General features: G+C 35.6%; 2 protein-coding genes across 2 annotated transcripts in view; one reads left to right on the top strand and one right to left on the bottom strand.

The window, feature by feature from the left end:
• Positions 1 to 22,409, bottom strand: part of DGLUCY (D-glutamate cyclase) — a 220,452-nt gene that overhangs the window by 55,451 nt on the left and 142,592 nt on the right. The gene's annotated exons all lie outside the window — the stretch shown is intronic.
• Positions 1 to 22,409, top strand: part of RPS6KA5 (ribosomal protein S6 kinase A5) — a 74,174-nt gene that overhangs the window by 6,554 nt on the left and 45,211 nt on the right. Inside the window, exons 2-5 of the mRNA XM_058829756.1 lie at positions 4,733 to 4,804; positions 15,700 to 15,918; positions 19,387 to 19,502; positions 20,296 to 20,403. Coding sequence (XP_058685739.1) covers positions 4,733 to 4,804; positions 15,700 to 15,918; positions 19,387 to 19,502; positions 20,296 to 20,403 — 515 coding nt within the window. The remainder of the gene's footprint in view (positions 1 to 4,732; positions 4,805 to 15,699; positions 15,919 to 19,386; positions 19,503 to 20,295; positions 20,404 to 22,409) is intronic.

The raw sequence follows: 22,409 nt of genomic DNA, 5'->3' as shown, positions 1-22,409 counted from the left end.
GGTATGACAGTTTCTTATTATGTATTCCACAGCATTTTATGCTTCTGAATTTCCACATACTGTTTTCCATCAGTATACATGTATGCTATTACACATAAATGTATATGGATACATACTATATCAGCTAGTGCTTCAGAGATCTTTGTCATCTTTGGCTGTGTAAAGTTTGGTTTCCAAGCCTTCTAGAACAAAATCAGCAGCTTTATGAGAGCTTGATTTTTTTCCAAATTTTTTTCAAGATTTTGAATTTTTTTCCTCAGCTCAGGTGGTCTTACCCTTAAGCATCTAATATTCTAGAGAATCAGCAATTACCAGCCCAGTTACCTTAACTGTGATGCCCTAGAGTTCAGAGCAACATGAACTGCGTTTTCTTTTCTTTCACTTGAGTTCAGAATTCTGTGTATGTTTCATTTTTGCTCTACATTCTTTCTTTTGCCTTAGAAACATATTCTTAAGATGTTACATTTTTTAAATTCCATTTTAAGACAGTACCCTGAGCTGATTAAATGGTACTCTAGTTCCGTGACCTGATACTAGGTGCTGATGGTCTCTCAGATTTCAAGGACTTCAGGATACTTTTATTTCCTTCAGAAATAGTTCTAAGTTGCTGTAACCAGTAACAAAGTAGAACTCCATATAGCAGATAAACAGTATAATATGCATTTTCTTCAGTGTCTAACAAATAGTAGTTGTGTAGTTTCTATTGCATGGTGTCAGGTTTTTTCTCCCCCTGAAAGGTGTGTGCTCCCCCTCTCCACTTTGAGTAAGGCATACACATACAAGTTTTAAAGCAACATCTGTTCTTTGATGCTGTGACTTAAGTATATCTGTGAGGTGAGTCGGGATGAGCCATTCTCTGAAGTAACAGGTTAAGATCAAGTTGATACTGATACTAGACACTGCAACCTAATACTTGGAATATTGGAGAATGTCTTCTGTTTCATTTTCTTTCTTGTTTTCTCTGTTCTTAAAATTGCTTGGTGAACCTGGAGGTTCATTGTTCTGCTTAATAATACTGAAGAATTGGTCTTGTGTTGCAGAGAATAGCAGAGACAAGTTTCAACTTTCACAGAGCTTGATCTAGTTCAGTAGAGGAAACACTAGCTTTATTCGTCTGCTTCAAGACCAGCATGCAGTAGAGTCCAGAAACAGAGGACAGAGCACATTTTAACTTGGAAACAAACACTGTTGAAATGTTATTTCTTGAGATCCTAGAAGTGCAATTAAAAGCTTATATAATCATTGCACAGTACCAGCTTGCACAGTTCTTACTTCAGTCTTAGCCATCTCAAAGTTCAGGTGTAGTGCAGGTGTCTCTTACATCCCTTGGAGATCCTTCATCAAGGAGAAATGTTATTCTGGATAAACAGGCTGCCCTATTTCCAGGGGACTGAGAATGACAGCACTGTTCTTTGTGCACTGGTGTCCCTGCATGTAGAGGGAGGCTCATCTTTGCAGTGGTAGTATTTCTGGATATTTCCTTTCTTTCTACCTTCAGAGGGGATGATTGTGACTAGAATCTCTATTTCCTCTTTGTTTTTATGGATGCTATGATGTCCTGGCCTTTCCATTCACTGTTTGTTTCTGAGTTGATGTGTTATCTCTTGCTATTACCCTCAGCTGCAAACTCTCGTTAACCGTTTTGGTGCAATGCTGACTGGTGTGGACTACAGTAGGACATTAGTAAATGCAGGATTCTTCTAATTGTGCCCATATTCAGAGAGCTAATCTCCCAGGGGATTTGTTTGCTTGTTTGTTTGGTTTTTTTCCATTATGTACAACTATCCCTTTTGAGTGTCATGTTATTTGTGGAGAAGTGCTAATCTTATTTACTTGGGCAGTACTTCTTTTCCTATCCAAACTTTGTTCCATTCCTTGGTGCTCTTCTTCAGTTCATGTGTCCGGAAGAAAAAGTGAATTGAGAAGTAAATTTTCTGTTTCTGAAACTGCTTTCTGTGCACCAATGTAGATCCCATTGCGATTTTTACAGATAGACTGTGCAGTTTGCACAGGCAATTGTTGGGTTGGGTTGGGTTCTGATACCATTTCCAGTGCGGTGATGTCTGCGAGGTGTGAGAAGCCTTTTACTGTTCTGTCAGTCCTAGCAGTACTAGCGGTCTCATTGCAATCCTTTAAAACATCTCAGTCTTGAAGCAGTTTTGTAAGTGCAGAGAGCATCCCTGGTGAAAGGTCCTCCAGAAATGGTCATTCAGGTTCCTGGGAGTGAGTGGTGAATAGAACAATTGATCTTTTGAGATTTATGCTTCTGAAAGCAAAGTTGAAGGAAATTTTGGAATGACAACTTTCATCCTGTTGAAATGGCACTTTATCTCTGCTAGAGTGTCAAAGTGCTGCACCTGCTTTCAGCAGATAAAGACTGCTCTAGGGGTGTCATTAGAAAATGGCAGAAACAAGCTCTTTAGCTTGCTTTTCTTGTGGTATGACTTCAGCGATGGACTGAGCACTGCAGCTGAGGCTCTTGGAGAAAAACCATTGCCATGTGGCAACATTGGGAGGAGCACTTTCTGGGAATTGTTAATCTTTTCTTATAGTTTTGAAGGTTGTTATTATTTTTTAATTAAGGATAATTTTACTTATTTCTTTATAGGGTGTAACTGTGAGAGAGTTTGTCTCAAGTGTCCTATCATACTTGTGCGTGTTATGCAGCATCCTTTAGCTATCTTGTGGGATGGCTTTTTTCCCCAGTATAATGTAAAAAGAATGAGATGGGTCTTATTTTGCAGTTATCATATGCTTATTTGTGGTTTAATTTTCTCCTCTTACTATAAAAATAATATTCCAGCAACCTCCAAGACTTTTTTTTTTTTTTTTTTAAGGATAAGGCCATTAAGCATCCTGAGTGGAAGTAAAAATGGAATTAAGTGGAGAGTGCAAAATTACAGCTCACATTGAAACAAGTACATGATTCAAACTAGATAGCACTCAACTTTTTATTGTGCAGCCTCATGAAAGTGGAAAAGGTTTTACTAATGTTATTGAATGTGAGCTTATGGTACTGTTTAGATTAACGGATTGAGTTTTAAGACTTTTAGGATCTCTTTTTAGGACGACAGCCGGCACTGCAAATCTTCAGCATGTTACTGGAGATGCAGCATTTCTCTGGGTTCCACTCTTCCTATTCAGTTACAAGAATATTGGAGGATTAAGTGACTGTTTTACTTTCTAGAAGGGTGTTTAACTGAAAAGCCTTCTGCTGACATTCTTAAAGGATGTGAGATAGTAAAACCTTTCTGGAGTACTCCATTGTGGAAGATCCAAATCAGGGGAACTTGAAGTGAAAACTTTCTTCCCACCCCAATTTCAGCACTTATTTAGCTGGTGTCCAGAGAAGTTGTGTGTCCTGAATCTCTTTAGTGATGTCCACTCCTTCATTAAAAAATGGATACTCTAGCCCTGGTCTCTTTAGAATAGTCTGTGACTTCTTATGTCCCTGGCAGGAAAGACAAATGTTTTGATATGTTTGAAGCTATGTATGTGGAGTACCATTTATCTGTTAAGAAGAGTGATGTGTAGTATTAAATTGCTTAAAGACAGTTTACTTTCTGTGACACAACATACCTTAATTGTATGGGCACTAATTCAGTCTGGGTTTGCCTTACCTGCTAGAACTCCTTTTTTGGCACATGGGCATGGCTTCCTTCCTGCTGTCTTAAGCAGTGACTGACGTAGCTCTAGCAGTATTTGTTCTGTTTGCAATCAAAAGTAGTACAGCGAGCTTCAGTTCAGCTTCTTTGGTGAATAGTGACTCACTTGCTACTTGATGCTACATCCTTAATGGTACTTATGAGGCTGCTCAGTAAAGTGAATCAGGGAGCTCAACTTGGATGTGAATTATCAAACTTAGTTACTTTTTTGTCTTGCTGCTTTTTAGCCTGGATCATTTCAATGAGGGCTTTTGCTGAATGATCTGCAGTCATGTTGATGCAAATGGATGCATAATATTGTGATAGAAATAAAAGATGGAAAAAATGGCAACTGCTTGGGGCTTTCTTTTAAGAGTTTAGGAAAGAAAAAAAAAAAGGCAATAAACAATAAATGAACCCTGCACAATCCTTTTTTTAAACAGAGGTCTTTACATCCCTGCTTAGAAAAATATATGTTAGACAAAATAAATACTCAAAGTGGTATAGATTTGTATAAGCATAGAACCTTCTAGTTGACTGTGCAACAAATGACACAACTTTGTAGCAGCTTAGATTTTTCCCATACTTGTGAGTTATGTAGATTTAAGGTCATTTCTACTTGATACTAATGGAAAGTCTTCAACAATCCTGTGTTAAATGCATGAACAGTTGCTGGAGCTTGGTTTGTCATCCCAAACACTATATAATCCAAAAAAATGAGAGTATTCAGGGTGCTAGGGCTAAGGGATGGCCTGATTGCTATCTGTAACTATGTGATTGGAGATTACAGACAAGGTGGAACTGGACTCTTTTCAGAGGTGCCCAGTGACACACTGGAAGATGGTATGTACAGACTAGATGGGCTTCAATTACTATTCTGTGGTTTTACATTCAGGTACACTGATGGGAGCAAGTAAATTGCTTTCCCTTGCTTTTCAAATTGAGTACAATATGAAATTGGGATGTCTTTGTAGCGCTGCTTATTTAATTTATTTGCTAACTTGGTTTTACTGAGGCTGTAGTAAGATGTCAGAGTGATGTTTTGCTGTACTACATATCTGATGTGATTTTTTTTTTTTTCCCTTCAGCAAATTTGACAGGCCATGCAGAGAAAGTTGGCATTGAAAACTTTGAGCTCCTGAAAGTTCTTGGAACAGGGGGTAAGATGTGCTATTTTTAAGTTAAATGTTGGAAACATTACTCTTATGTATGCTTTTTTTTTTCTAGCTGAAGTTTTGGTATTTGGAACATTCTTTAGGAAGACAGCACTTTTGTAGTGCATAGCATATTTTTTTCAATTTTTTTTTTTCACAGATATCATGCAAAATTGGAGGTCACATGTTCTTGCACAGCACTTCTGAAGATGCGCATTTTGGAAAAAAAAGGAAACATATGGTTGAAAATTTGTGACAATTTAATGTAGTTTGTGAAAAACCTGAGTTAAGACATGATAATTATGTTAAGTTTTCAGAGCGTGTTTGGGGAAAAAAAAGCGATTTTAATACATTACTAAATAAGGCGCTCCATTTTTTAACGAATTCATTTTAGAGTTCCTGTTGGCTCCATAACTTTGTCCTAGTGAGATCCTAGTATTTTCTAAGACAGATAATGTTCCTTCTTGTATTGTGAGTTTTAGCACAATGTTGGAGATTTTTAGGATGTTGCAAGATTACTAATTGTAATGAACAAAAAAAACTTTGTTTCCCCTTTGCTAAAGGGACACATATCCCCCTATACAGACCAAAAGTAACGGCTTTTATTCGTTTTTGGGTGTTTGCGCTTTTTCTTTTTTGGTCAGTATTAGGTCAGATGCATTGTTGAGTAGATTTATATAATTATGAATGTGGATTATCATCATGGTCTGCAGGAGTTTTATGCTAGTTTAATGATATTAAATTTTTGGACATTATCAGCCATTAATGGCTGGCAGTGAGGCTGTAGTTCACTAAGACATCACTGAAAAGAACAAAGGATTTTGATTTTCACTTTTAGCTGCCATATAGATTCTTTTAGAAATTAATTAAACTGTTAAATCACCTGAGAGGATATTTTTCTGTTTCTGAAGTAAATTTTTTAAAGTTTAAATTTAACATGCTAAAAAATTGAAACCTTGCTGTTAAATTTCAATAGTTAGAGGTAGATACAAGGAAGCTTTAATTTTTGTAGATAAATGTAGCATATTCCTAGGTAGAAGCAATCATCATTTTCTGAAATGATCAGTGTGGATCTGATGTGGGGTTGTCAAAAATAAAATTATAAACAACTGTGCATTTATGAGAGGATGTCTTTCTCTCCAGATGATGGAAACATCAACTGGATTTGTAAATATTTTTATTTTGCCTGTTTGTTACCTTTGCCATTGCTCTGACATCACTCTAATATTACAACTATCACATTTAGGGTACAAAGTAAGTTGGTGGTTTCATAAGGGTTAGTCTTCAAGTTCAGACTAGTAGTAGCCTGACCTCCTCTTGTCTTTAGGCTGTACCTCTGAAATAGCCTGTCTTGGTTAAACTGTTGTCAGTCATTCATTGCTGCTTCCCATGCCTTGTTTTCTTCATGAACCAAATTTTGTTGGTTGAAGATTGGCCAAATTTTTCTTGGACTGGAATACTCTTGACTGTAGCAGGTAATTATTAGGCTTGCAGTGCAAAGCTATTCTATTCACTCAGGTTAACAGGATAATTTTTGAGGGACTTTCAGAAAAGGCTACTTCAGTGGGTTGACAGTGGGATTGACTCTGTGTGTGTGAAGTAAAAAAAGAAGTCAAGTAAGCATACCTGTCTGACTTCATCCTTCTCCAGTAGTCTTGCTGCTCTAGAAATGTCTGTTGTCTAAACAGATCTCAAATTATATAAAAAACTGACTGAAAGATTCCTGCAAGCTTTAGGAATCCAAGGACTCCTTGGGTGTCCATTTGTAGGAAGAGTAGTTGGCATTTGTTGTAGTGTTTATGTTGTTTTTTTTTTTTTTCACTTTTTTGATACACAGTTTTGATCAAGCCTGAGGTTTTAGCTTCAGAAATCTAGACCATCAGGGCAGTCAAGAAGCTTTGTTCAGTCTCAAGCCTATGACAGCTAAGACTCATGCACTAGATGTGTCTGAGGTTGCTGGTTGCTAATTACTGGATGGCATTAAAAGTCAATGACCTGGTCATAATGGAGCTAGTTCTCGTTGCTTTTGAGTGGCCATCTGTCAGTTGGCAATGTTTGCTGTCACATGGAATTGCTGAAAACAGGATTCTGAAGAGGTTGGACCTCAAAGAGGTCCCTTAATTGCTTGGCCCAAGACACAGTCAGTTATACCTGCATTATCCGTGGTGTTGATTCATTCTTAAAAGCCTCCAGTACCAGAGATTCTGAAACCTTCCTAAGGTGTTCTTGCTGATGAAGTTTAATTTCTTAACTTGAGAAGCATTCTGGTCATTGCTATAAGCAAATAGACAAAAGCCATCTTTACTTTGGCAGTGAAAGCTTTATCGTGGTATGAGTTTTTAGGTATTATTGATAGCACTGTAATATAACTAATGCTAAATAAAACTGTCATGCTGTTTTAAAATGCTTCACTGTGGAGTTATGCAGCATGCAGTGTTTTCAAACCAATACTTAATTGATCTACAGTAATGCAAGGGAGAATGTACTGAAACCTCACAGTTACATTAAGTGATGATGGTAGATGCTGTTTAAACTAATTATAGTATTTTAAGTATATTCTGCCATGAAGCAACTGGAATAACCACAGAAGATACTTAAAACATGTTAAATTTAATGATACCTTACTTAAAAATATGTACTTGTGATAGTTTCTTAGACCCAGTGGTGATTCTTTTCAGTTAACAGCAGTGAAGGTTTATTTAAAGCTTCATTTTTAAACCTTATGTTTTAAAAATACAAGCATTTAAGATTATTAAAAATAGTGTGTGCATGTGCTGATGTTTCTCCTGTGGAAGCCATTTTTTGGCATAACTTACATCATAATGGCTTAGCATAATTTCATGCTTACTATTTTCTTCAATTGGAATTGCTTTATTATGTTCTTTTGTCTAATAGAACTGTTTTCTTCTAATAGATACACACAATTAGAAGCATGCTTGTTGTATTTTGCTATGTGGTATTAAAATTTTATCATACTATATGCTTTCTTCTTTTGACCTGAGTCTCAATGGAAAGACAAGGAAGCAAAAGTCTGAGTTGGATCCTTTTATGTTGCATTTAGGGGGTAGTAATGGAATCAATTTATCCATTGAAGAAATCAGTAGCACTTTACATTAGTAAAATGGAATACATGACAGTGTGCCACTGTTAATGAAGCTGTTAATAGTGTAATTGTTGCTTTGGGAACAAACTGTTACTGGCTGGACTTCTGACTGGCCTGTGTTTTTCTCAGTATACACTTTGTGAAATTGCTTAAGTCCTTTTCTTTTTCTGTTACTGTATAGCCTTGCTAATATGGAATTTTCAGATTTCCTGTCCGTGTTTCCAGCTTGTCCCTCCGATCTAGTTAAAGCTTTTCTCCCCATGACAAAGAAAACTAGAGTCTATTCTATAGAAGAAGGTTACTTTTCAGCAACATAATCTAATTGCTTCCCGAAGCCAGGAAAGGAACAACAGGAGAAGGTGGCTGTGTTGATTTATGCACGCCCACTTGGCTTATTTGCTTCATTCTTTGAAAATGTGTTTTTAAAATAACAAAACATTGTAGAGTGCATTCTGGTTCATACATTTTTCTACCAATGGATTATTTCTTTTTTTTCTACTGAACTTTAATAAATGCCACTTTCGTTCACTCTTTCAAGTGTGGTTAAAAAGAGACAATACAATTAGTTCTTGAGCATGTGCACTTATAATCCATTCTATCTTTTGAAATACAGTCTGCTAATGAAGACAAACAATAATGAGAAACAAGAATCTAACTACCGTATATGAGAATGCTTGATATGTACCCTTTTGGATTTAAGTGCTTATGTGGGAAGGGCATTCACCTTATGTGTGGAAGATCCTTGGAACCTGAAGGATTTATTCATATAAAGGGATCAAATATAGTGAGATGAATGTCAGATTTAAATAACCATTACAAAAATCTTGTTATACAAGAACATATAGTGAAGTTTCTTCTAAGAGGTCAGAAAGTATTCTGATAAAGTTAAGACTTAGTTCTTTCAAAGCATATTGAAGAAAATACAAAATATTCTCTCATAAGAGGAAGAAAAAGAAAGAAATGGGGATACTGTGCTCAGGAGAGTGAGACAAAATTAGTGAGTGTCTAAAAATAATTCCAAACTCCAATTAAATACTTTACTTCAGTTTGTGCTGCGGACAGCTAGAACGTATACTGAATGGTGGGTGGGATGGCTAATTGGAGATAGGGTTTGGGAATGGAAAATTAGTTTTCTGCATGAAGAGCAGACTGAAAAGAGGGGGCTGCATTTAATCTAAGAACCTGAACAAATCTGTCCTTTTCATACACCAGAGAATGATGAAAAAATTGTACATTGAGTTGGAGATCAATAGCAAAGATTCTTATTGGAGCTAATGTCAGAGGGAATAGCAAAAATGGTCTTACATTTAAGAAGGAAATGAGAAAATAAGATGATGATCCCAGGCAACTCTTGCTTAGTTGTTCTGACTTCATCAAACTTCAGCATTATACAGTACCTTTAAAACAATTTTTGAAGAAGATAATTTACCTTGATTTTTTAAATAATTAAAAATTAATGGCATCTATATCCAGTGGTAGATTGTCTTGCATTTGAGAGCTACCTTCTAAAAATTTATATGCTTTAAAAATGAAAAAAACCAGTTATGCATGTATTGTCTACCATAACTATTTACTGTAATAAAATTTGCTTTCTTTTAAAAAAGGTAAAATAGCAAAAAAGAAACAAAAGAAAAATGCTGATATAAAGTACATTTTAAGGTGCAACTTATCCTCTCCTCTCACTTTTTGCCTTTCATATTAATCACCACTCAGGTGTAATGGGAGAGGTAATTTATTCTCAGAGTAAGTAATAACATTGAAAAAATTCCATTAATGATTCTTGCCTAACTGATATCTAAGGAAAGATGACAGAGAATGCCTTGTTTTTGACAGTTTGGGACAATAAATTGAAAATATTTAGAATGCCATTATTTGAGATCTGTTAAGGTTTCTGTTTGGCTTCCCCCCCTCCCCTCCATTTTTAGTTGCTAGAGCTATATGCTTTCCTAACTTTGCCACATCTCAGTTTTTAATTTATATGGCCTGATACTAGCACAATAAAGTTCTGCCTCCAAGTTCCTTAGGCAGATTAAATCTAAATATATATTGCAGTGCAAAAATGTCAATAAGCATATATTGTGCAAAAATGCAACGAAATTTATTCAAATCCTTAAATATTTTGCACCTCTGAGCCTTTTCCTTTGTAGTCTCATGATTATTCTTACACTGACAGTAAAAAAAGTGCTTTAAGAAAGAGGTGTAACTTATATTAGCACTTGAAATTATTAATTTGAAAAAACTTTCTGGACACAAATGTAAAGTTTTGATGAATTTAGGGGTCCACAGAAAACCATCCAGCATGCTATAAACAATAAGAACTGTGCTCCTTTTTCTCTGTAAGAATCAGCTGGGGTGATGCAGTGCCTTAATGTGCTTGCATTTGTACTGAAAGAAGCAAAGGATACGTATATTTTTAACTCATTGTCTTTCAGCAAGTGTGTATTTTAGAATATTCTAATGACCTGCTGAATTGTTATTTAGAATTATATGTATTACTATGAACATGAATACTTATATATATAATTATGTCTAAATATACTTACATGTATGCTTATATATACTTACAATGTATTAATATGAATTTGTGTTCATGGATAGGGCAGTAGTAAAAGGGAAGTTTTAGCACCCAATTATACTTTTCTATCTCATGAGTTGAGTGCAAATTTGGTATAAATTGCTGGTGTGAAATCTTTTAGTCATTGTAACAGCTGATAATCATTCTCTAAATTTTTATTTTATTTCTCTTATGCTGTGAGCTCAGTCTATGGAAGTTTGTGTCTGTGTATGTGTTATATAGTCTTTTAGGTTTTCTATCATTTAATGTATTTTCAATTAATTTGGGGATGGATATTTGGTTATTGTATGTGTTTCATTATGGAGCATGTATTTCTGGCTGAATATTTCTGCTTTGGCAGCAGATGAGATGAGCATAAGATTTTATGAGAATGAGCATTAAAGTGTTGGTCTTTGAGAAATTAAAAAAGCTTTACTGAAGTACAATTGTCAGGTAAGAGTATTGCAATTAGCTTATGTGCTCTCTCCTTGCTGCCACTCAAATAAATTGCTTTTGCAGTGTTGTCTTTTAAGTAGATTTCTTGTGGTGATATCAGAGATTCTGGTGTTGAATATATTATGAGTCATTTGATTAAAATAGTGCTACTTAAGTTTTATTCTCATAAAAAGTGCTGAGAATCGTCATCATTCTGTCAGTCCTTTTCAGATTCCTGAAGAAACTATTTGTACTATAGCAAGGCTCTATACTGCAAAATCTTTTAGGGCAAGAAGGGTATCATTTCTAGAGATTCTTACAGCTATTACACTAATCAGATAATTTTCTCTGATACTACATGTAAAGCTGTAGTAGGTGCATTCTCTCACTTAAAATGCATTATTATACATTTCTGTAAAATATGATTAAAGATACAGGTAGCCAAGTATTACGATCACGAGGCTTTTGTTCATTTTAATTTAGCTTAATGTTCTCCAACACTTCTGATAAAATTTCCTGTTCCCTGGTGATGAGTAGCTGGTGACCATTCAGTCTGGCTTACATATGCTCATGATCTTGTGTCTACAAAGCTGGAGAATGCAACACAAAATGCAAAATCTTGAAAGAGACTGCATGTTTCACAAAATAGAACAATGTCACCTATTCTGACTCTATTTGCCATTCTTGAGAGATATGTTATGAAAACTTATTTTATGAAAGCTCTTTTAGCAGATAATGAGCTCTGTAAAGAGGGGAAGCATGATTCCTAAGGGTACAATGAGTCAGGTAAAGAACTTCTTAAAAAGAATTGTTCAGTATATGAGCAGTATTAGTTCTGTATACTCACTGAAGTAGAACTTGAATCTAGGAAAAAGCTCACATGTCATTTGGTAGTTAAAAACTCTCTATTACCCATCTGGAAAAAATCCAGAAAGAAATCTGGAGTTGCACGTGATGCTTATTGGGAGCTCTGTACGCTATAGCATTTTTAAAGGCCAGCTAAATTTGAGTGTCTCACATCAGGGCAGTATATTTTCAGGTTTGAGATATTTGAGCATTCTCTTTGAGAAAGTAGTGTGAAGGTAATTACAAGTGTTGGACAAAACAATGAGCTGGTTATTTTTTCTGTCTCATGATGGCTTGAGGAGAGGCTTACAATGATGGTTTCTTTAGTGAGTTGTAGCAGCCTACAGTTTGGGGTCTGCCTGAGCCAGAGATTCTCTTCAGAGTTTGGCAACACTTGCTGTGCATTTATGTAATCTTTTTAAATTCATCTGCATTTTTGACAGCTGCAGTATCATGTAACAGAAGTTCCACAGCTTAACTGCATATTTGTTTGTGTGCTTTGCATAGTTTTTAATGCTGATACCTAATGATTTAATTTGTTGCCTTAGTTATTTTGTTTCTAAAAATAATGAATCTTAGTTCTTTACTGACCTTCTTATAGTTTTTGATTTTTTTTTCTTTTTTTAACTCTCTGTAGTCTTCTTAAATACTATAATTTTTCAGGCAAAATGAAAAGTGGAAGTATGTTTAGAGGAGTTCTTTTATCCTTTTTTAATGTTTCACACTTTTTTTTTTTTCTGATGGGAGCAGGGTAGCTGGGGACAGAAGACAGAAGGTACCAAAATAGTGTGCTTCATTCAAGACAGGAGCACACAAAGGTTTCTACCACAGCATAAGGGATTTCTGAGTTTGTGTTGAAGGTGTGGGTACATTTGTGTCATTTCTTCACTTCAGTACTTTCCTTGAAGTTTCTAACATTCTCTTTGGGGTTGTCTTTGGTAACTTCAGGTATTTTCCTCTCCTTAGTTCTAGCACTATGTGCTATTATGATACTTCATGTGGATTATGTGTTTACTGTTGGAAATTTTCTCTGCCATTTTATTTTTTCAGCTACTTAGTATTTTGATACTGTAGTAGAGTGTTCAGCAGTCAGCTTCTATTTCTGTTGCTTTGGACAACTTGCTAAACCAAGCAAATTTTTTTCCTCACTGTTCATATATGACTGAATCAGGCAGGATTAATTCTTGTGGTGACTTGCTTTCTCTGAAAAAGTTGAATATTTGTTTTTGAACCTTTAGCTTTTTGACTTATAATATCTCTTAATTTTTTTAGAGGATTCCCCCCTTTGTACCCATAACTTTTTAGCATTTTAAAGACCTTTTTTGTGAGAGAACTTGTTAAATACCTTGATCTAAATAAGCCAACCATTTCATAGTTCCTTTATCCTGATTCTTTGAGCAATAACTATTGCCATCTACAAAAGTAACACCCATTCTTTCACATAATGTCCTGTTGTTTCTACAACAAAATCACAGAATGGTTGGGGTTGGAAGGGACCACTGGAGGCCACCTAGTCCAGCCCCTCTGCTAGAGCAGGTTAACCCAGAAAATGTTCCATGGAATTGTGCGCAAGTGGGTTTTGAATAGCTCCAGAGCTGGAGACTCCACAGCCTTTCCAGGTAGTCTATTCCAGTGTTCTGTCACCCTCAAAGAAGTTTGTCTTCACATTCTTAGGAAACTTCATGTTTTTCAGTTTGTGTGGGTTGCTTCTTACCCTGTTGCTGAGCACTACTGAAAGGTGTGTGGCCCCATCCTCTTGACTCCTGTCCATAAGATGTGTACACATTGATGAGTTCTGTTCTCAGTCTTCTCCAGGCTAAAGAGGAGAAGAAATAAGGTTCTTATTTCACATAAGAAATGCTCCAGTTCTCTAATCATCTTTCTATCTCATTGTTCATAGAAGAATGCCAGATTGTTGTATGATTTCCCCTTGGTGAATCCGTGTTTGTTATTCCTGATAACCCTTTTTCCTCCACATGCATATATATGATACCCAGGATGAGTTGTTCCATCACCTTTCCAGGGATGAAGGTGAGGCTACTTGGCCTGCGGTTTCCTGGATATTCTTTCTTGCCCTTTTTTGAAGACTGGCAGGGTATTGGCTTTTTTTCAGTCCTCAGGAACCTTTCCTGTTCTCTATGACCTTTCAAAGACAATGGAGAGTGGTCTAGCAGTAACACCTGCTAAATCCCTCAGCACTCATGGGTGAAGCCCTCCAGGGTTCATGAATTTGTGTGTGTCAGGTTTGCCTAACCTATCTTCAACCAAGGGAAAGCCCCCAGGGCTTGGGATTCCTGAGGACCAGCCTTAGCAATGAGTAAGAAGCAAAGGTGGTCAGTAACTGCTTTCTCTGTACCTTTTGTCACCAGGGCACCTACTTCACTGGGCTGTGGGTCCACATTTTCCTAAGTCTTCCTTTTGCTACTGATACCCTTGAAGTAGCCCCTCCTGTCTTTGATATCCCTTACCAGATTTAATTCCAAGTGGACCTTTGCTTTCCTTGACACATACCTGCCGTACTCTGACAATATTCCTATATTCTTCCCAAGTGGGCTGACCCCTTTTCCACATTCTGTAAACTTCATTATTCTGTCTTGAGTTTTGCTGGAAGTGCCTTGCCTATCCATTCAGGCCTCCAACCCCTTTATGCATAGGGTTGGCCTGATCTTAAGCATAGAGGAAGTGCTGTTTGAATATTAACCATCTCTTTTGGACCCACCCTACCTTTTAGAGACCTAACCTATGAGGTTCTTCCAAGTAGGCCCTTGAAGATGCCAGAATTATTTTTCCTGAAGTCCAGGGCTATAATCCTACTTATTGCTGTGCTTCTTCCATGAGGAATCCTGAGCTCCAGTCTCATGGACACTGCAGTCAAGGCTGCCTTCAGACATCGCAAGACATCTCTCCTTGTGGGCTTCCCCACCACCTGTGTCAAAGTTACCAGTGCTCTGCAGGAACCTCCTGAGGTCCTGTGTGCTAAGCTGTGATGTCTTTCCAGCAGCTGTCGGGATGGTTATGGGAATTGTGGGCCTGTGATGTGACAGCTACTTCCTGCTGTCTGTGGAAGGCCTCATCTACTTCCTCTTATTAATCAGGTGGCCTGTAGTAAATACCCGTAACAGTAACACCCATTTTAGCCTATCCTTTAATTCTTAGCCATAAGGTCTTGGTTCCTTCTTATCCCCATGCAAAGCTTGATACATTTTGGTTCCTGTCTTACATAAAGAGAACTTCATCACCTTGCCTTTCTGGCCTCTTTCCTAAAAAGTATGTAACCATCCATCACAATATTCCAGTTATGCAAGCCATCCCACCATATCTCTGTAATTGCAGTGAGATCACAGCCCAGCAACTGCACACTAATTCTAACCTTTACTGTTTCTACAGATATGCCTGGTAAAGATAACAAATTTATTTGTGTACAATTTGCAGGAGTCCTTTTGAGTCTAATAGGAGAGCCTCTGAAAGCTCCTATGTATGGAATACTGATGGGAAGAATTCACTGGCTTTTCTATAGGTTTTTGTAACTTCAGTGCTATAAAACCAGTAATGAAAATATGAGTTATGCAAATATGAGCAGGCTATTTTAAGAGCAAAAAATAGCATCTCTTGGATTTCTTGCTTAGTTCTAGGTATGGGTGTTTTAGGTTAATACAAAGGATGAAATCATCCGCTTTTAAAATTTTTTTTAAATACTGAACTAGTTCAATTGCTTTTCATGCTCTTGCAGTGTTCAGTTATGAAGCTCATTTGTTTGAAATTTTGGTCAGAAATGGTCATTCTGAAAGAGGAAAAGTGTTTTAGTAGATTTTTAGCCTGAGTGATTACTGTCTGCCATAACAATGAGTAATTGAAAGTAATAATGGCATCAGCCAGATCTGTAGTACAAGTAGGTAACTTGTGTTTTTTGTCTCTTTTTCTTTCTTTTCTTTGTTTTGTTTTTTTTTCTCCCTAATTTTTAAGCCTATGGAAAAGTATTCCTAGTGAGGAAAGTAAGTGGCCATGATGCTGGAAAATTGTATGCCATGAAAGTACTGAAGAAAGCAACAATAGTTCAAAAAGCCAAAACAACTGAGCACACAAGAACAGAACGACAAGTCCTGGAGCACATTAGGCAATCACCGTTTTTGGTCACATTACATTATGCCTTCCAGACAGATACAAAGCTTCATCTCATTTTAGGTGAGTACTCTTCAGGATTCAAGTTCTTACAAAAAAAAAGAAAAATCACTTTTATCTCAATGCTTTGTAAGGTTTTTTTAATGTGGTCTAATGTACAGTATGTTTGGAGATTGCATGAGAAAGCATAGGAAGTAAAACTTCATCTTCGACAGTGTCTGTGTTTGTGGTTTTCCTGTTTGAGCTTCAGTGTGCTACTCTGACTTCGACAGAGTAGTGGTTATCTGTGACTTACATGCAGCAAAAAATGTATGTGAATATTCATTGTGACCTGGAAACATTTGCTTTGTTAAACATTTTGTTATGAGATAATTTGATCTCTGAGTATTTGAGATACCTGCATGTTTCAATTTTTGAGTGTTAAGAGACAGTCCAAAAATCACACATTTTTGTGCTGAAAGTAGAGCTTGTCCATAACGTTTGGTACTACTCTAATTTTAGAAATATTTCTACCTTTCAAAGGAGCAGCAAATTAATGTTTGTTGTATAAGGTGTATTTGTAAGAAAATTGTCAGCAATTTTTAAAATCTTGTTACTAAGAGTATTTTAAAAGAATTGTAAAGTGAATGATTGATTTAAGGCTTGTTCTCATGATACACTTGTCTAGTGAAATGTTTGAGGAAGTAAATTGTTCTTTAATTAAAGTACAAGTTTTGCATTCCTTTTTATCCATAACTCAATTTTTTTAACCTTTACTAACAATATGATTTAAATCAAATTAGTAAAACTTCATTAATATTAATGAATCTACACCTCTAGCTGTCAATTCTTAGAAAGGTGTTTCATGCACATACCTTAGTTTCATATACTGAAGTGAAATAATAAATATTTAGAACTGAAATGGACTATTCACTAGATTCCATTTGAAAATGAGAGTTGAAAATTGTGTGTAGTTTCTTGCAACTTCCTCTTACTAGGACATTAAAGAAATACATAAAAGATTGTCACAAATAAATAGTTAGAAATATATTGATAGCTTTGTGATTTCTTGATAGTAACTGTTAATTAAGGTTTTGAAACTTATATTGGATTTAAATTTATTGACTTATAATTTGGAAAAATTTGAAATAATAAATGAAATAAAATGTGAACATTTATTATAAATATTATAAGATCTTTCTTTAAGTCCAGGTACCTTTTTACTAAAATGCACTTTAGATCCCATTAGAAATATTTTTTTTAAAAAAAGAGGGGATACCCTGTGATAGTTGCCTAAAAATAAATACATAGTAGGGGGTAATTCAGAGATAAACATAATTAGAAGGCCATAAAAGCTTCTTGTATGAAAGAAAATTAAAAGCTTGATATTATAGTCTCATAAGAGTCATAAAGGAGCAAACCCAGTAGTTCTGAAGAATGCTGCGTAGCAGATAATGCAGAAGGGGCACATGTCCACTATAGTGCAATGTTGAAGCGAGAAGTTCATAGCTAAGACATAATTACAGTCTTTTGTTTTGGCTTTTTCTTTTTTATAAATTCTTAAAAGTTTTTTTAAGTTCTGCATCCATACACAGCATATCTGTTGGGGCCAGAAAGGTCCTTTTTTCCTTCGTTTTCAGCAGAAAATAGGAATATTTCGTTTAAAATCTTATTTTAATGACTTTCTGTAACAGTGAAAATTTCTCCTCCTTAACATGATGTAAAGCTACTTTATAAATCAACTGGGCTTCACACCCTCCCTGAGCGGGAGAAAATCCAAACTTGTTTGTTACAAGATTTCTATGTCTTATTATGTAACTCTGTAAGTCACTTCAATTTAGAGTTGGAATTAAAATGTTTCAGAGGCTTCTGGATTTTGGGGAAAACCAGCATCTGTCTTGTTTTTGTACTTGGCTAAATTTGGTGTGCGAGCTACCTGCCAGTTTAGTTTTTAGAGGTTTTAGAATTGGAGTCTCAGTGCAATATTTAGTACAGTTCTTCATGCTGTCAGAGTGCATAGCTATGTGAATTTAGCTGCATTTTTCTCCCAGATTTCCAGAAAACAAAATTGGGAGTTAATTCCAGTTTTTATATTGGCTTTAAACTATATGGAACGAACAAAGTGTTGTATCCATGTGAGTACCATCAGTTCTATACAGAACTTGTCACACGAGGTTAACTAGTACTTTAAAGAAATAGCTAAATAATCTGAACTGTCAGGTGGAGTTTATACTGAAGTAACCAGGATTTTTTTTCCATTGTGTCAGTAATGCATTTGGTCTCTCACCAAGAATTTGAAGGCTGGTTGTTTCATTGGGCTGTGGTTAGTGTTACAACCTGGATAGAATTAAGCTTGTTGTGCCACTCCTGTGGCAGCTCTGGTTTGGATCTGTCACAGTCCTTAGAACAATTCAATGGCAGTTCAATACTTACCTTGTACTAAGTTAGCAGTCCTGGGTAGAAATATTTAAAATACTTGTTTCTCTTACCTTTTCCTATGTGCTGAAGTTTTTTTAGAAGAAGGAAGCAATTGTAAAATGTGGGTTATTTAGACTTCATTAAATCTTTTTCATTTGCTTACTAGTCTGGATAAATAATCCTTCTCACGTTGTTTGATTCCACTAATATCCCTTTCCAAAGAGAGAACTGGAGAACAGAAAAGTGGAGAGATCATAATGTGTGTAATTTGTATATGTGCTTTCTCCTTCAAAGTATTGACTTAAAATAGGATTGGACCCCTTTTGTGGATTTGTGTTTTATACCAACAAACCTATAAAAACAATATTCAAGAAAATACTGAGTAAGATTTTGTGGGACATGTTCCTTGCTCTCTGTATGTACATCTCAAATACAATAACGGGGGCTGTGAGGTTGCAAACCGATGGCTGTAATGTACACTGCTGTCATAAACAGCTCTACATCTAAAATATGTTTGTGTTGCAGTGGAGCTCTGCTGTAATTTTTTTTTTCCTCTCCCTTACTGTGGGAAAATCCTTGTGTCATAGCCTGCAAAGAATGGAAGTGTGGTTTCCATGAGGGAATCTATGTAGAAATAATCTCCTGCAGTAAGTTTTGCCATCAAGGTTTCCCTTGTGAAGGGAAAATTGTCCATAGTTGATTATTTCCCCTAATACCTGTTTTTTGAATTGCTTTTCTTTGTGTCAATGCCTTGTTGCTCATTTGAGTATTTCATAAGAGTCTACAAGGGTTCTGTTTGTAGACATTGTTTGTACTTCTTACTTCTCATATTCCTAAATAACTAAAACGCTGAATTTGTGAAAAAAAAAAAAGTCTTTATAGTTTAGGAATAGTTGAGGCTTATTTTATGGTTTTGTTGCTTATTCAAAAGTGGGTCTGGTTAATTTTTCAGTCCCTTAAGAAAGAAACTAAGTATTGTACAGCACAATGAAATACTAGTGAATTACAATTAAGGAAAAGCATCTGATAGTAGAATGTGTTACTAAATAGCTTACAAAGTACCTAATAATATTCCAATAAGAAAATAAAATTCTCAGAAAGTGAAATTTTAAGGTTCTGTGTTCTGTTTTTTAGACTATATAAATGGAGGAGAATTGTTTACTCATCTTTCACACAGAGAGAGATTCTCAGAAAATGAGGTGCAAATATACATTGGAGAAATTGTTTTGGCACTTGAACATCTCCACAAGGTAAAATAACTTGATTTTGGTGCTGATTTTGAGGACTTAACAGCTGTATTCTCTTTGTATCATATAAAGTTAGTAAGGGGAGAACTATTGGTTTAGATTCTTTTAAATTGTAAGTAACTTTATTTAGCAATAGGACATTAGTTGTATAATTAGAAATAGTCCCCAGTGAAGTGTCTCCCCTGCCTCAGATTAAGGCCACAAATTTTTGTCTGCAGGCTGAAGAGTAGTGTTATTTACAAATGATTTGTTCATTTTTACTAATCCTTGTGAAATCGTGTATGTCACTAAAATTAATTTGTAGTGAACATGAACAAGTTTTGGGTTGTATTGTTCAGTTATCCTTGTTTCTACACAATTGAGTAGTAGCATTCTAGCACAACTGTAGACATAAAAAGTGTTACAGTTCTCAGAAGTAATAAGTAGATTTGTAGATTACTACAAAACATGGATGTATGTATGGTCTATATCTAGACCATATAACAGAAGCATTTTCATTCTTAATGAAAGCAGAACTGAGTTTTGCACTCAACAGCAAGTATTTGGTTACTTTTAGATTCAAGGAACACAGTATGTCCTTCAAAGGAAAGCACAGTGTAATTTCTGAAATTTTTTATGTAATTTTAAAGTTATTTCTTCAAAAGCTTTTAAAAATTGTCTTTTTTGAGGTGCAACTTTCATGTGTCAGATTACTGTAATAATGTGAATTTCGGTGGCTTTATATTTAAAAACATTCAGCAACATCTTGATGTGGTTACACTATGTGGAAATACTTTTTCTTATATTCTGTTTGCAGTTGGGGATTATATATCGAGATATAAAACTTGAGAATATTCTCCTCGATTCTGATGGCCATGTGGTGCTGACAGACTTTGGTTTAAGTAAGGAGTTTCTTACCGATGAGGTGAGTATTTGGCTCTCCAGTAAGTGTGGACAGAATTGAGCAAGATGACAAAGTCTCATTGAAATCCAAAGCACATTTGAGAAGGGTGGAAAACCTGCATTCCAGACTCCTACATCATAGAACAAAATCTAGTTGTCTGTGTTGCTAGGTTTTGAGCTTCCAGTTTATTGGTTTTAGGCCTGCCAGTGTTGTCATAGATCTTTGTTCTAGTTTTTCCCAAAAAGCTTTCACACTTTTTTCTGCTGCCCTTGACATGAAAAGGGAAAGACCTGCTTAAGTCTGAAAAGTCACTTACATTTTCATTTTCAGACACTTTTTTAAAAAAAAAGCTTGACTGTGCTTATTCTTTGCAATGACTAGGCAAATGGTATGCTATGACTCTTCTTTATGCTAATAATAATTAATGTATTATTATCTTGTCTTTTTCTCATGTCTTTGTGTCACTTTTAATAAGCTTAATTGCAAGCTTTTAGGATAAAAGCTTATCTCTTACTAAGTAAGTACATAGTACCTAACGCAGTGATGTCTGACTATTGATGTTAGCTGTTAATTATTTGTAAGGTACAGTTCTATCTCCAAATAGGTTTTTTAGATTTCAGAGTCAAAACTGTGCAGGATTTTACTTCTGAGAAAATTTTAAAATGGATGTTTTTTGGTTTTCACATTAGCTATCACAGGTATTGAAATCTGGTACTGCAGATCTAAAAGCCTTTGTTAGAAGCAACTGAAGGATTTTGTGAAAATAGATAGCTGGTAGTTTCCTCTAGAATATTTGCATTTCAAATGGTAGGATTTAGGAGGGACCATTTTCAAAGATATTGAATTTTACTTTCTGAAGCAGGGAGGTAGTAGAGATAATGTCAGTATATTCCTTCTAAGTTACAGCACAAAACCAAGAGGAGGTTAAACTGGTATGAGAAGGGATTAGCAGCTGATTGCCACACCAGTGCCAGAGAGTAAGTACAGAGAGATGCAGTTTTCATCAGGAAAGAATGATAGTAAAAGGTGTGGCTAGGGACCTGTTAGAGCTGTAAGAACTGTGCTAGACACAAGAGACAAAGTCCAAGTGCTGGTATTACTGCACTGAGAGGTGAGAAAAGGAACAGCCTCTGAGCCAAAGTTGAATGAAGCCTAAATCTTCACTGTTTTAAGAATGTTGCAATGAATCAGAACCTTAATGTCTCAAACCAGTTTTTTCTGAGAAGTACATCTCATACGTGCTTACCTTTGGCACATCATTTACAAGCAGTGCAAGGAAAGTGGAAGACTTGGATAGGCATCAGAAATATGTGTTTGCTTTCTCCGCACTCTAAATTGGATTCTTCTTTCTCCGGTCATTAAATAAAGCCATCTTGCTCCTTGCTCATTTAATGTTGGCTCTTCTGACTAATCCATTCTGGTTTTAGTGTAGACCTTAGGAATGTGTTCATTTAACTATATCTTTTCTTTTCTTCTCTTTCACATTTTATATTTGTCTTCCTTGTAATAAAATCTCAACATTTCTTGTGTTTCTTTTAACAAAAAAGTAATTCCAATTGACTTTGTTTGCTTTCAAAATCTAAGAAATGGTCTGCATTTGACGAAAATTTTCATGTGTGCTATTATAATTTAGCTACTGAACTTAAACATGATTAAAATTACCCATGTACACAAAAAATGGACATTTCATATTGTATTTTCTGTAGATAATCAAGCTACTACTAGAGCACTTAAAATTCTTTATAATTGATACACTTCTGAACCAATGTACTTACAACAGGTAGAATTTGCCTGTATAGCTATTTTCATGCTCTCTAGGGTAGCACTTTATTTAAAAATTACACAACTGTGTAAGTCAGATAAAGGTGTAGCATTTGCAATTTAGTCAGAACAGTGTACTTTCCTTTCTCTCCCTTTCTTCACATGGCTTTCCTGGTCCACCTGCTTCTTGTAAGAATTTTGCCATTAGAAATGCATACTTAAGCAAGTGGAATTTATTCTAGTAACCCCCTCTTTGGAGTGACTAT

This window comes from Poecile atricapillus, chromosome 1 (assembly GCF_030490865.1).
Source record: "Poecile atricapillus isolate bPoeAtr1 chromosome 1, bPoeAtr1.hap1, whole genome shotgun sequence".
NCBI classification, from domain to species: Eukaryota; Metazoa; Chordata; class Aves; order Passeriformes; family Paridae; genus Poecile; species Poecile atricapillus.
Note: the sequence above shows the minus strand (reverse complement) of the source record. Positions and strands in the feature narration are given on the sequence as shown.